General features: G+C 40.9%; 1 protein-coding gene across 1 annotated transcript in view; it reads right to left on the minus strand.

Annotated features, from left to right (window-relative positions):
* TSPAN7 (tetraspanin 7) overlaps positions 1 to 14,403 on the minus strand; it is an 89,031-nt gene extending 74,628 nt beyond the window's left edge. The window contains exon 1 of the mRNA XM_080653331.1: positions 13,876 to 14,403. Within this exon, the coding sequence (XP_080509457.1) occupies positions 13,876 to 13,956 (81 nt within the window). The 5' untranslated portion in view covers positions 13,957 to 14,403. The remainder of the gene's footprint in view (positions 1 to 13,875) is intronic.
* Between the last annotated feature and the right edge of the window lie 155 nt (positions 14,404 to 14,558).

Raw genomic sequence — 14,558 nt, forward strand, 5'->3', positions numbered from 1 at the left:
CGTGCACCGGGCCTCTAGTCATAAATAATAGTAAGCAAGCATCCCTATACAGTTCCCAACTGACCCAGATGGATTTAGCAGTTTACTATTTGCTTGAATAAGTATTTACTGTTGGTTTAACATTTTTAATTGAAATCATTATTAAGAGAATAATGGTAAGTATGCCACCATGAAAGAAATGAAGCATGATTCCCCATTCCTTAAGCTAGGCATAGTGACTTTTTCCCAAAGAGTACAGTATGGAAAGGGGGGGGGGGAAGTAATGTAGTGAAAAACTTCACAAACTATTTCAGTCAGGTGATCAAGAGCAATATTAACAGGGATAAGTCATGTTGATAGTATATACTTTTCATGTGATGTGATGAAAATGGCACTTAACCTCTGTAGTCTTCCTCTCCAAAACATATTAACCCAGTCTAATCATGAGAAAAACATCAAATAAATCCCAATTGAGAAACATTGTACAAAGTACATGATCTTCTCTCTTCAAATTATCAAAATAATCAAAAACAAGGAAAATCTGAGAAATTGCCATAGCCAAAAAAAGTCTAAGGAGACATGACTACTAAATGTAATGTGGGATATTAGGTAAAAATTCAGAAAATCTGAATGAAGTATGGACTGTAATTAATATCAATAATGTATCAATCTTGGTTCATTAACTGTATCAAATGTACCATACTAATGTAAGATGTTAACAATAGAAGAACTGATTGTATGCTATAGGGGAACTCTATGCACTATTTCAACAGTTTTTCTGTAACTTTAAAAATGTTCTAAAATTAAAAGCTTAATGAAAAAGAATAAGGGAAGTAATCAATTCTTTGTTTGATTTTAAGGGACAGGTTTATATTTATTTATCCTAGATAGGAACACCCTTTTCCCAATGACAGAGCTAAACTCAGCAACCTAAACTTAATGTATTTTTTGTTCCAATTCAAGTCCTTCTGGAATCCCAGCTCTCCTTGGTTGCAAACTATAAAACTCAAAAAGTAAATCATCCTTAATTTCCAGGATAGAAAGTGTTCTGATTAATTTATATGCTTATCAAATATTGTCATAGACCCCTATGTGCAAGAAATTTTTAAAAAGCAACACTCTACACTATAAGGAATAATGTTGCTAAAACACATGTATCAAACTTTACAAAGCACTTGAATATCATTTATCCTTCAACACTTTACAGAGGTGTGCAAGCATAGATATTCTCAATTCTGAAGAGGAAACTGAGGCTCAGAGTGGCTATGTGACTTGCATAAGGTCACCTGACAAATGTTGAAGCAAGACTTCACATAGAACTAATTTTAAATCGCCTGCAATAGAAAGCAAAAATTAAAAGAATACCAAGTGGGTGATATAGTTTAGAATATGAAACAAAAATTGGGAGAAAAATCTTCAAAAGCTTCATCAGAAATAGAAATTGAACACAAGTCAAGACAAAAATGTGAAAGTGATGTTTAGGAACAGTTATTGCCCAGCCTCATTATTAAGCTTTAGGTTCCTTTTCAACCCAAAGGGGTTGTGGGAAGTCCTGGTACAATCCATGGAAATCATAAACTCTTATTAGTATTTGTGGAATAATAGAACAATGAACTGACTGAGGAATTCTATATATCACCATATGATGTTTGAAGTATGGTAATTGAGGTGCACAAATCACCTTATTTCACTGAGAGGCAAGAATTGGTAATCTAAGAATAATTGTCTCTATTCTCCTGGGGTGGAGGGGAGAGAAGATTGATTATTCAATAGGCATGATAAATAGTAACCACTAGAACCCACTTTTAAACCTATTTGATCAATGACAATTCACCAAAATCTATATCAATGACAACTCAACTTGCTTCAGGGAACATACTTCTGGAAGCCAATTACAATTAGTGTCCCATAAAATTCAATGTCAACCAATCAGCTGCAGATGCACTGCAGTGAATATGTTTCTCAAAGTCAATCAACAATGTTCTCACCCAAATTGTCATGGTTCTAAGGCAAAGGTCAACTTCTTATGCCTCCGTAATCAAAGTGATCCCCAAACACCACCACACTCTTTCCAAAGAGATCAGCAATCTGCTTCACTCATAAACTTTGGTAAGTAATGAATTCAGCTTTTGTGTTTTACATATTAGACAATAGTCTCATCTTTGACAGAGGGCAAACAAAGATGCTTAACTTAGTGCAAAGATGAACAGAAATAGATTCCCACTAACAGATGGAAATTACCCCAAACTCCAAGAGTGCAATTGAAGAACCTTGCCAAAGACACTCAGTGAGTGAGAAAAAATACTAGATTGGCTACATCTTGTTTGTGGAACCTCCTCAAACTAGGTTTATGGTACCACAGATGAATAAATAGGAAAGAATTCATATGATAATAACTTTTTTTTAATAACAAACTGTATCATGGACCATAGAGTCACCTTCCAGGAATCAGAATCACCTTGGGAATAGTTTTTTAAATAACATGCTGAGGCCCCTCTCCAGATAAATTGAAACATCACAAGAAGTTTCTATCTGTGTTTTAAAAATCCCTTTAGCCTGGCCATTGTGGCTCAGTGGTTGAGCATTCTCCCATGAACCAGGAAGTAACGGTTTGATTCCTGATCAGGGCACATGCACAGGTTGCGGGCTCCATCCCCAGTGTGTGGCGTGCAGGAGGCAACCGATCAATGATTCTCTCATCATTGATGTTTCTGTCTCTCTGTCCGTCTCCTTTTTTTCCTCTGAAATCAATAAAAATACTTTTTAAAAAAATCCCTTTAGTGTTTCTGATGAGCACTCTTCTATTTAGGAACAAATAGCAAGGTTGTGTAAGAGTAACAGGGCCATTTTGGTTTACTAAGAAACTGGAAAGCTAGTCCAGACTTTTGTACAAAGCAGATAAAACCAACAGGCCAATGCTAGATACTCCCTAGCTATCTCCATATCCAGAAGATTCCAGATGAAGCAGGCCTGCTATTATATACTGAGTTCTCTCTGCATTAATGGTTTTCAATCTTACTTGCAAAACCAAATCACCTGGGAGATTATTTTAAACTAGTGGCCCGGTGCACGAAATTTGTGCACATTAAAAGGGGATTAATTAGAGGAAATATTTTATTATTGCTATTTGCCCTGTCTCTATAATAGAAGTGTCAGAGATGAAAGAAAATTAGTAAAATGTATATGAAAACCTTCCTCCTGTCAGAGTCTGGGGCGTGCCGCAGGACCCAGAGTCAAGTCCCCGCCCACCCACATGTGCCTCAAAATCGCGTGAGACCCAGACCCAGCCAACCCCACCCCCATTGGGCTAGATGCAGACCCGGCCAGCCCCACCCCTGTCAAGCCCCGCCAGGCGGGGGGGGCGCAGCCTCAGGTTCCCCGTCAAGCAAGCCCTGCCAGGTGGGGGGCGCAGCCTCAGGCACCCCAGTGCACCCTCAGGTTCCCCAGCCTGGTGCTGGGGTGGGGGGCATGGCCTGAGGTCCCCCAGCCCAGCACCAGGGCAGGGGGTGTGGCCTCAGGTCCCCAGCCTGGGCCAGGGCAGGGGGCACGCCTTGAGGGGGCGTGGTCTGATATCCCCTGTCAAGCCCCATTGGGCGGCAGGGGTGGGGGGTCGCAGCCTCAGGTCCCTGCCGATTGCTCGTTAAGGCTCGTTACAGGAACTCAGCCTCAGCTGTGGGTGCAGCCATCTTGTGTTACAGAAACCCCACCTCCACTGTGGGTGCCACCATCTTTGTGATGGTGTGATGGTCAATTCGCATATTCCCTCTTTATTAGATAGGATATACCAATATTGGTACCCCATTCAAGATCATCTGTTAGGGTGGGTCTAAGCAAATATGTTAGGACTACTTAGGTAATCTTTTTGAGTAAAGAGGATTCACTGATGTAGATGGCTCAACTAGTACCTGTCCCTGCCCCACCCCATCTTCTAATATAAGACACCTGCAATTTCTCCTAAAACAGATCATGAAAAAGCCCAACATACATTACAAAAAGCTCTAAGGAAAATATTCCACAGTAGAAGTGATCTTTAATTCTATCACCAAACTATGTAACATGCTTAAATGTTCAACTGATAAAATAACCTAAGGGGAAAACAAAACAAAGAAAAACTCTCATCTTTTCCCCCTCCATCCTTTCTTTTTCTTTTATGAATATTGGGGCTCTATATAAAAGAGGGCAAAATTGTTCAGCCAAGAATGAAAAGTATTCTGTCAAAAGTATTCGGTCCCCCCCGCAATGAAAAGTGTTCAGCAAGGGAGATAACAGTCCCCTGAAAAAATTAAAAGCAGTAATCCAATGATCTGCTTGCCATGAGGAGATAACCCAAATTGGAAGCAGCTATAATGGGACCAAAGAAGAAAAGACATAAGAATATATAAATTTTTTTAATTTTTAAAATTGTATTCTTCAATTACATTTTACATTCAATATTATTTTGTATTAGTTTCAGGTATACAAAATAGTGATTAGACAATCATATACTTTACAAAGTTGTATCCCTGATATTTCAAGTACGCACCTGGCACCATAAACAGTTATTACAATACTAGAGGCCTGGTGTGTTCCTCAGCCCAGCCTGCACCCTCTCCAATATGGGACCCCTCAAGGGATATCCAGTGGGATTGGGCCTAAATGGGCAGTTGGACATCCCTCTCACAATCCAGGACTGCTGGCTCCCAACAACTCACCTGCCTGCCTTCCTGATTGCCCCTAACTGCCCTTGCCTGCCGGCCTGGTCACCCCTAACTGCCCTCCCCTGCCAGCCTGGTTCCCCCTAACTGTCCTCCCCTGAAGGCTTGGTCACCCCCAACTGCCCTCCCCTGCTGGCCCAGTAACCTCTAACTGCCCTCCCCTGCTGGCCCAGTAACCTCTAACTGCCCTCCCCTGCCAGCCTGGTTGCCCTTAACTGTCCTCCCCTGCAGGCCTGGTCCCCCCTAACTGTCCTCCCCTGCAGGCTTGGTCCCCCCGCAACTGCCCTCCCCTGCAGGCTTGGTCCCCCCGCAACTGCCCTCCCCTGCAGGCCTGGGTCCCCCAAAACTGCCCTCCCCTGCAGGCCTGGTCCCCTCCAACTTCCCTCCCCTGCTGGCCATCTTGTGGTGGCCATCTCTTGTCCACATGGGGGCAGGATCTTTGACCACATGGGGGCAGCCATCTTGTGTGTTGGAGTGATGGTCAATTTGCATATTACTCTTTTACTAGATAGGATTATTGACTATATTTCCTATGCTGTATTTTATATCCCCATGACTACTAGTATTTTGTGATTAACAATTTGTGATGGATTAAGAAATACAAATTGGTAGTCATAAGAATATATTTTTAAATTTTTTATTGTTGACAGTATTAAAGATGTCCCCCATTTTACTCTCTTTGCCCCCCTCCACCTAGGCCTTCCCTACACTATTGTCTGTGTCCATGGGCTATGCATACAAGTTCTTTGGTTAATCTTGTCCAAGAACATATTTTTAAAGTGTGTCAAATTGATTTAGCAGTGCATTAGTCACCTATGTCAAGGGTTTAAAATGTTTAAACAAAGAAATACAGTCACAGATTACTTTTAATTCCCAGCACCTTCTGAGGTACTTACTTAAAACAGTATATATTGCTGAACAGCCAATGAATTATAAATAATGTAGCTCAAGGGAAGGTCAAATCAAGAAGTCTACCTATAATTAAAAATGAAGAAAGTATTTTATTCTATTTGGACAAAAATTGAGCTAGTTTCTAAGCAACAACTAAGTGGAAAAGACTTAATGTTCCCTAAATGCTATTAAAAGTAGTGCACATATCCTAACTGTAAATTGCATATTGGAAGTAAAGGTGATTAAATAAGAAAAGACTGTTCAGATTATAATGTACAAGTCCTATAATAAACATGAAGGGCCATCATTGTAATAACAGAAAAACAGCCCAGCAATAACCTATTTAACATTAAGTGCCCCACTTACCACCATACTTGGAACTCTGCTACTTCCACATTAAATTAATCTAGCAAGGTCTGAATTAGGTCAAAGACATATGGGCCTTCACCTGGTGGATAGAAATTAGAAGAGCAGAAAAAAGCAGCAGTAACCTTCAGAGCTTCATCCCCATTTGCCACACCCCATTCCCTGATGACCAGATGACCTTAAAGAGGATGTGCCTTCGTAAGCCTGTTGCTGGCTAGAACACTCTCCTTGACATCAAAAGCTTTTTAAAAATTGAAAAGTAGATAACAATATCTACTAGAATAGCCCAACCGCTGCCATTTTAGATGCTCTACTCAATCACTCACAATCAGCTATGTATTTAATTAGGACCATGCCATGTAGAAATACAGATATAAAGGGCTCCCAGTTAAAGATGATGGACTGAAAACATCTATTTACTTTGGCCAGCTCCCAAAACTCCACTGAAATGACACTAAAAATTTTTAACCCACAATAAGAAAGAGAATGAAACAGGAGACAACCACAATAACGTTTTGGAAGCTGAGAAAAAGCCAAATCTTATGGCAGCTATGAGAAAAATCCAAGAATTAAACATTTGCACACAAGTATTCCCAAAAGGCAGCTCCATGCACATCTAGAACTAGGGACAAAAGGAGGCTAAAATAAGGAGGATCTGGTAAAAAGCTTTTTGAAAAGCAATTAGATTCCCTCCAACTTGCTGTCTCTGGCCTATTTCACATTCTAGAACAGATTCAGACATTTATTTTCTAGGCAGGGTGAAACAGATCTGGAGAACAGAAGTGCAGCGGACACGGATTCTCTACTTGAAATACCAGATTAAACAAAGGTTTATATACTGCATGTGAAGACACCCATATCCCTAACCTTCTTCATCCAGAGAGAAAATTGAAAAAATTTTCTGTACCAAATCTGATTGGACCATGGGAAAAGACTTAAAGATATTGACCTTGGTTCCAAAACTCAATTGCCAAATCACCCAACTTATAATCAATAAACTCCAATTTCATGCTACAAGCTTTCGATCAGCTTTTTAGTGTTCTACTCTTAAACATGTACAGAAAAGAGAACAAATGGACACCAGAAATTTGAGGCAAGTCTGTAATATGCCAGAAAATAGACAAGTTTGGAAGAAACTCTGTAGAAAAAAAAAACTTTAAAAAAATCATTAATATTTTCAGAGGGATTTTTTAAAGATATTACACTTATGAAACAAGAACAAGATGATAGGTAAAGGAACATTCAGACCTTAAAAAGAGCTCATAGAAATCAATATATAAAATAAGTGAAAAATGCAATTGTGACAATTAGAGGATCCGTCTAAAAGTTCCAACATTAAAAGAGAGAAAACAGAGAAATAAAATTTTAAAAAATTTAATAAAATTTCCCCAAACAGAAGGGCCTGAGTTTCCTGATTGAAAGATTGCACAGGAAAGAGATGAAAATATAGACACAACAAGGCATATTATTGTGAAATTTTAGAGCACTAAGAACAAGAGTTTCCAAAAGCTTTTAGAGAAGAAAATTTAAATTTTTAGAAAAGTCATAAATATTTGATTTCTCAATAGTAACAACAGGAGCAAAAAGACTGAGGGTTTAGGCAGAGGGAGACAGCAACATTCTGAGGGTAAATGATTTACAAACTAGAATTCTATACTTAGCCAAACTATCAAATGAAGTGCAAGAACAAAATAATATTTTCACACCTGCCAGGTCTCAAAAATTTAACCTCCCATGCACTTTTCCAGAAAGTTACTAGAAGATTTGCACCACCAAAAAGAAGAAACTAAGAAACAAAAATTGAGGATCCAACATAAAAGGAGACAGCATTCCCCAGGATGATAGTATAGAGAGATTATAATGATGTCAGCTATTTCAAAACTAAAGGGAAAATAAGCTGTGCAAGCAATTATAATGTACACTACATGGCTCAGCTGTGAACAGGCTTACCTAGTTGCATTAGTGTGATCACTGTAGGATGTTACAGTAAAGGTGTTACTGTAGGAAAAAGGGGGTATGAGAGCTAAATGTTCATGTTCCATTGTGGGAAGACAATATATAAGTAGTAGAATAAGTACATTACCTAGAAATGAAGGTAAAATGCTAAATGCAGCAGCTAACCTTCTATTAAAATAACTGGCATATAAAAGACATTCAATGAATGTTTACTAAGGTGCACTGACATGCAAAATAAACTTCAGTATGTGTCCAAATTCAAACATTGTAAAATGTTAGGGACTGCTTTTTAATATTTCTCCCCTCTATTTAACCCAATTACCCAAACTTTCTTGATGACAAAAAAAAAATTAACAATCATTTTTTAAAATATTCCCCCAAAAAGATTAGTGATATTTCCCAAATGAAGAAAACAATCACTTATATTTCACCAAAAGATAATTTGATAGCACTATTGATAGCTAATTACTTCATTGCATAGTCAAAAAGGAAATACAATCCAATATACACTGGAATGAAGCAAATAATATTTCTTTTCACAATATTATTTAGCAAATTAGATACAATAGATTTAAATCTTAGCTTAAGACACAGATGAGTGTTAAAATATACTAAAAACTTAGAAATCCAAACAGAATTTACTCTTTAAGCAGCATATTTATAAAGTTTTCCTGCTTGTTGTTGAAAAAAAATGTATTTGTCATGGAGGGATGTTTTGTTTTGTATTAGGACAAGATTGATACCTTTTTTTATTCAAGCTTAACAAATTAAATTTCAATTAAAATTTTAGATATTGAACATGTATGGCAAATTAGCTGACCATTAACATATAATAACTGAACTATCATTAAGATAAGCAAATATTTATAAAGTCCTGTACCCTAAGTTTCCATACATCAATGTCAGGAACACATTTAAATCATCACAATAAGAATGGAAATAATATTGTTTTTAAAAGCCTCTCAAGTGAGGTGAGTAGAAATAAATGAGCACAAGAGTAGTTAATACAATTTCATTTATTCATTCATTCATTAGGTAAATACTTCCTAAGTAAACCTCCTAGGTGCAAGGCACTGTTTGCTAATCTTTAAAACACAGGGTAACTTACTCCTAGGTGTGTTTTTTCCTCCTCTTCTATAAACCTGAAAACAAAACATAAATCGAGGAAAATCAAGGATCCATTTATATAGAATTCAGGTGATGTTATTGAACTCTAAGACAAATCATCCTAATCATCTAAACACTATTATATAAAGAAGTACCTACCTTTTATCTTCAAATAAAGAATTATGGTACAGCATAAAGAATGTTTTTCTTCTTAATTGCAACTGTGTTGAGTATACTCTGGTATGGTGGCTCTAAACACCAGTAAATAGAGCGAGTTTTGCATAACACTATTTTTCTTCATAGGACTTACTTCATGTAAAGTGCAGTAGTGCAGAGGTTGCAGGCATTGTTTATATTTTGAGCCAGATAATTATTTGTTGTGAAGGGCTGCCCTGTGCATTGGAGAATATTTAGCAGCACATGTGGCCATTACCTACTAGGTGCCAATAGCACTCCACCCCCAGCTGTGACCAAACATGTCTCCAGAACACCTCAAAGAGAGATAGTTATTGTAGACAGCCAAGAATGCAAAGTAAAATAGAGATTTCTCTTTCATAATTGTAGACTCCTGCTTTAGCATATGCTCAGGTTCATCAACCTCTTAATGCTACTGGTCTACCACGATTTTAAACTCAAATGTCTTCCAGTCTTAAATTTAAACTGTGGTAAGGGAAGAGAAGTAGTCCTACTAAAATGATTCACCAAGAACAAAAAGGAAATAATTCTGCCAATATTCCCTCCATCTTCCACTTAAAAGAACACCAAGGTCATTTTTTTGTTAACTACTTTAATATAACCCCAGAAGTCCTGACAAATATTTGAGTATTTATTATGTGCCAGACATAGTGCTAGGTGCTAGAAAAAGATACATTTATCAACTGCATTTACTGAATTGATAAATCACTCTTATAAACAGCATTTTCTTCATGATCTTTGATTTAGCAAAGGATTCCTAAATATGACACAAAAAGCACAAACAGCAAAAAAAACAACACCAACTAAATTGGATTTTATCAAAATTTAAAGAAACTTTTGTACATCACAAGACACCATCAGGAAAATAATGAGATAACTCAAGAATAGGAAAAAATATTTGCAAATGATATATCTGATAAGAAACTTGAATCAAGAATATATAAAGGACATTTACAACTCAATAAAAATGATCACCCCAAATTTAAAAAATGGGCAAAGAATATGAATAGACATTTTTCAAGGAAGATATTCAAATAACGAATAAGTACATAAAAAGATACTTGACATCATTACTTATCAGGGAAATTCAAATGAAAACCACAATGAGATACCTACTAGGGTGGCTAGAATCAAAGAGTTGGTTAATAACAAATGTTGGCAAGGTTGTGGAGACATCAGATCCCTCATACACTGGTTGAAGGAATGTAAAATGGTGCAGTTACTTTGGAAAACAGTCTGACAGTTCTTCAAATGATTAAACATTGAGTTACCATATGATCCAGCAATTCCCAGCAAAGATAATTAAAAACATATGTTCATACAAAAATTTGTTTGTGAATGTTTATGGCACCATTATTCATTATAGCCAAAGGATAGAAACAACCCAAATGTCCATCAATGGAAAGTGCATTAACAAAATGTTATACAATCATGCAATGGAGTATTATCTGGCCATTAAAAAAATGGACATCGAAAAACCTTAAAAACATTATTCTAAACTAGAGGCCCAGTGCACAAAATTCGTGCATGGGGGGGGTGTCCCTCAGCCCAGCCTGCACCCTCTCCAATCTGGGACCCCTTGAGGGATGTCCAACCACCCATTTAGGCCCAATCCCACTGGGGCAGTCAGACATCCCTCTCACAATCCAGGACTGCTGGTCCCTAACTGCCCTCTCCTGTTGACCTGGTCTCCCCCAACTGCCCTCCTCTGCTGGCCCCGTCACCCCTAACTGCCCTCCCTGCTGGCCTGGTCACCCCTAACTTCCCACAACTGCCCTCCCCTGCAGGCCATCTTGTGGTGGCCATCATGTGTCCACGTGGGGGCGGCCATCTTGTGTCTTGGTGTGATGGTCAATTTGCATATTATTCTTTTATTATATAGGATGAAAGAAGCCACTCACAAAAGACCACATATTATATAATTTCATTTATATGAAATGAGCAGAAAAGGAAAATCTATATACAAAGAGAGTAAATTAGTGATTGCTTAGGGCAGTGGTCGGCAAACTCATTAGTCAACAGAGCCAAATATCAACAGTACAACGATTGAAATTTCTTTTGAGAGCCAAATTTTTTAAACTTAAACTTCTAACACCACGTCTTCAACATAGACTCGCCCAGGCCATGGTATTTTGTGGAAGAGCCACACTCAAGGGGCCAAAGAGCTGCATGTGGCTCGCGAGCTGCAGTTTGCCGACCACAGGCTTAGGGCAAGGAGGGGTGAGAATTTGGGGGAATTGGGGGATAATAGCTCAAGGGTATGGGGTTTCTTTTCTAGATAATGTAACTTCTAAAATTGACTGGGGTGCACATGTATGTGAATATACTAACAACCGCTGAATTGTACACTTTAAAAGGGTGAATTATATCTTTATAGAGCTGTTAAAAATAGCATTTAAGATACAATGGAAAACACAGCATTTGGACCACAGTTTATTAATGAAAATATCTTATTTAAAATACCCTTGCATCTGGAGAGATCTCATTCTTTTGGCTGTGAAATACGAAATGATTACTGAATGGTATTTAAACTATTGAAAATGTTCCAGATAAACATTTCATAAGACTATACAAATATTGACAGTAGGAAAAAATTAAAATGCTGGCATCAAGGAACTTCAGAGGGCATAAAAAGCCATGCTTAAGACATATTAGGGGCATTAAGATTCGCGGGGTGGGGGAGGTTAGGAGGAGGAGAAGGTAAGTAAGAAGAGTTAAAGAGCTCACATGAAAAGCCTGCAGTGATGCTTAAGGAACAACACTCCTTTGTATATACTGTAAACCTTATTTTTCAGGAAGCTAAAAATAATCACCCATATGATTTACTCCAGTAACAAATAGGAAGTCAAGTAAATACTAAAGGGCAAACACAAAGAGATTTAAGGAAAGAAAAAAGGTAAACCAGTTCCCAGGAATAGCTTTTAGGAAGGTTCATCAAGTAGCATGCATTATTGCCTTTTCCAGGCAGGACATAAGATGATCTGTGTATAGCTCACAATTCCACTACTGAACATTTTCAATCTGTGTCGTTTTCAGTACAAATAAAGTGCGTTTCAATTTGCCTTGTGCAATACGCCAGTTAATCTATTCTATCTCATTGCGGAGCTCTTGATATGCCTGGTCCCCAGGGTCCACAGTTTACCTGACCCAAAGAATCACCAATGCCAGTGACAAGGGGGTGTGGGGGGGGGAACATTAGGGATTTTTTTAATCCTTATTAAATTTCAGCTCCTTCCTTCGTCATTAAAAACAGCCTGGTTCACCATCAAGCAGAGTCTGGTACCTCATAGAGTAGGGTGCCCAGTTTTAAACCAAAATTAGAGCTATTTGGGACGGGGGCAGCAGGGGCGGGGGGGATGGTGGTGGCTGTGGCAAGGAGAAAAACAACCAAAGGCAGGACTGGCTTTTTCTACAGAGCCTCGGGTTTCAAAATGACTGCCTTGGAAGCTGAAATGACCCAGATTATTGAAGAAGGGGTGGGGGTTGGCGGGGAATGATGGACATTCATTCTCCAGCAGAATGGCTGTGGTTTGGTGTGGGAATGGAGAATTTCGGGGGGGGGGGGTATACATGGAAACAGAAATAACAGGAAATGTTCTTTAGGTACCACCCACCCCTCCATCCAAGTGAATCACTGCAGTGTCAGCCCAGCATTGATTCCACGAATTGCCAAATAGGATGAGGTAAGGCACAACCTTGAGCCCCCACCACCTCCCCCCCTCGCCCCCCCCCCCCCCCCCGCCAGCGCCCAGAGCTCAGCAGCACGCATCTCAAGGTGAGGTGCACCACACAACCCCTGAGACCTCGGCTGAGGGGCTGACGTCACCCTTCTGCATTGAGCTTCAAGGACCCATAGCAGCACTATTAAGATCCTGTCACCAAGTGGCGGTGATCCTCCCCCAGGGCTCTGCGGAGGAGCTCACGCAATGATAGAAAGACCGGATGAAAAGCGTGAGAGTGAAGGGGAGTGGGGAAAGGGTCGTAAGACCCATTTCCTGTGTCGCCAAGAAAGCTCAAAGATGCCTGCTGGCTTATGTAAGAGCCTCTCCTCTCCAGGCGTCTTCCCTCGGCGGTGGCTGCATTGATGGCGGCGCCAGACCCCCTACCCCCTCCATCAGTGCGCTTGGGGGCCTCTGGTTACCCTTGCCCTGCCAGAGACATACAGAGCTCCTGGCGCTTCCCTCTTGCAATCCCGCGGTTCGGGAGTAACCAGGAATCTGGGATCAAACCCTGCGCTCCCACGCCCGCTCCCAGCTGGCCACAGGTTAGCTCCAACTGGCACCGCGAACAAGCTGGTAAGGGGGGTTAGGGAGGGGTGTCCAGAGAGGAAAATAGACTAATAAACCCGCAACTTTCCCCAGAAGCTGACCCTATCCAGAGAGCTAAAAAAAATAAATCAATGCATTGAAAAAATGTTTGCAAAGGTCGACAACCTGCCGTTACCATCACCAAGCAGCCCCTTGCAGCCTACACCGGGCAGGGTCCAGGGTCCAGGGTCCAGGGTCCAGGGTCCAGGGTCCGAGCAGCCCCAACGCACCCCGCCATCCTGCAGCCCTGGCCCAGCACCCTGCTGGGGGTCCAGATTTGATTTTGGATTTGGGTTTTTTCCTCCCCCTTCCTTTCCCGGAGCATCACTGCACGTACCAACCCACTGCAGCCAGCTTACAGAGCCGGAGCGATCACTCACCCAAAAGACGAAGGAGTAGATGATAAGGAGGGTTTTGAGACAGGTTATCACAGGTTTGGTCTCCATTCTCCTCGATGCCATACTACAGAGCTCCGGTGGCGGCGGTGGCGGCAGCAGCGGCAGGCTGCGGCGGGCGCTTGGGAGGGGGGAGGAGGCGGGGCGGGGCGGGGCGGGGCGGGGCGGGGGCGCGTGCCACCAGAGGCCTCGTGCGCGCGCGCGCGCAGGCGAGGCTGTGAGCGAGGCTGTGAGCGAGCTTGAGCACGCACTCCACGGGGCACCCAATGAAGGAGCGGGACCTGGCAGTGACTGCGCATGTTGAGAAGGCTGCCTGCCAGGGCCAGGCCGCGCAGGCTCAGACCCCCAGCCAAGCCGCTGCACCAGACAGCTGGGAGAGCCTGGAGGCTTGGTCGTTGGTCAAGCCTACTAGTAAGTCTTACAGGCCGCTGTGGCACATTCACTTTGCACGTAGTAGGACTTTACATATGCCGGCTTTCTGCACCTGGCTACAAGACGATTATTGGTATCCCCGAAAAGCAATTCTGTTTCTGCATTTGGACGCCCCACCAGGCCCTTCTCAGTTGGAAGTGGCCCAGTAGTCATGTCCTTGGAACAAGCAGGCCTTGTTTGTGCCAGGAACAGACTGTGACAGGTGGTTGGTGATACAGCTGGAGGGATAATCAGGA

This window comes from Plecotus auritus, assembly GCF_963455305.1.
Source record: "Plecotus auritus genome assembly, chromosome: X".
NCBI lineage: Eukaryota > Metazoa > Chordata > Mammalia > Chiroptera > Vespertilionidae > Plecotus > Plecotus auritus.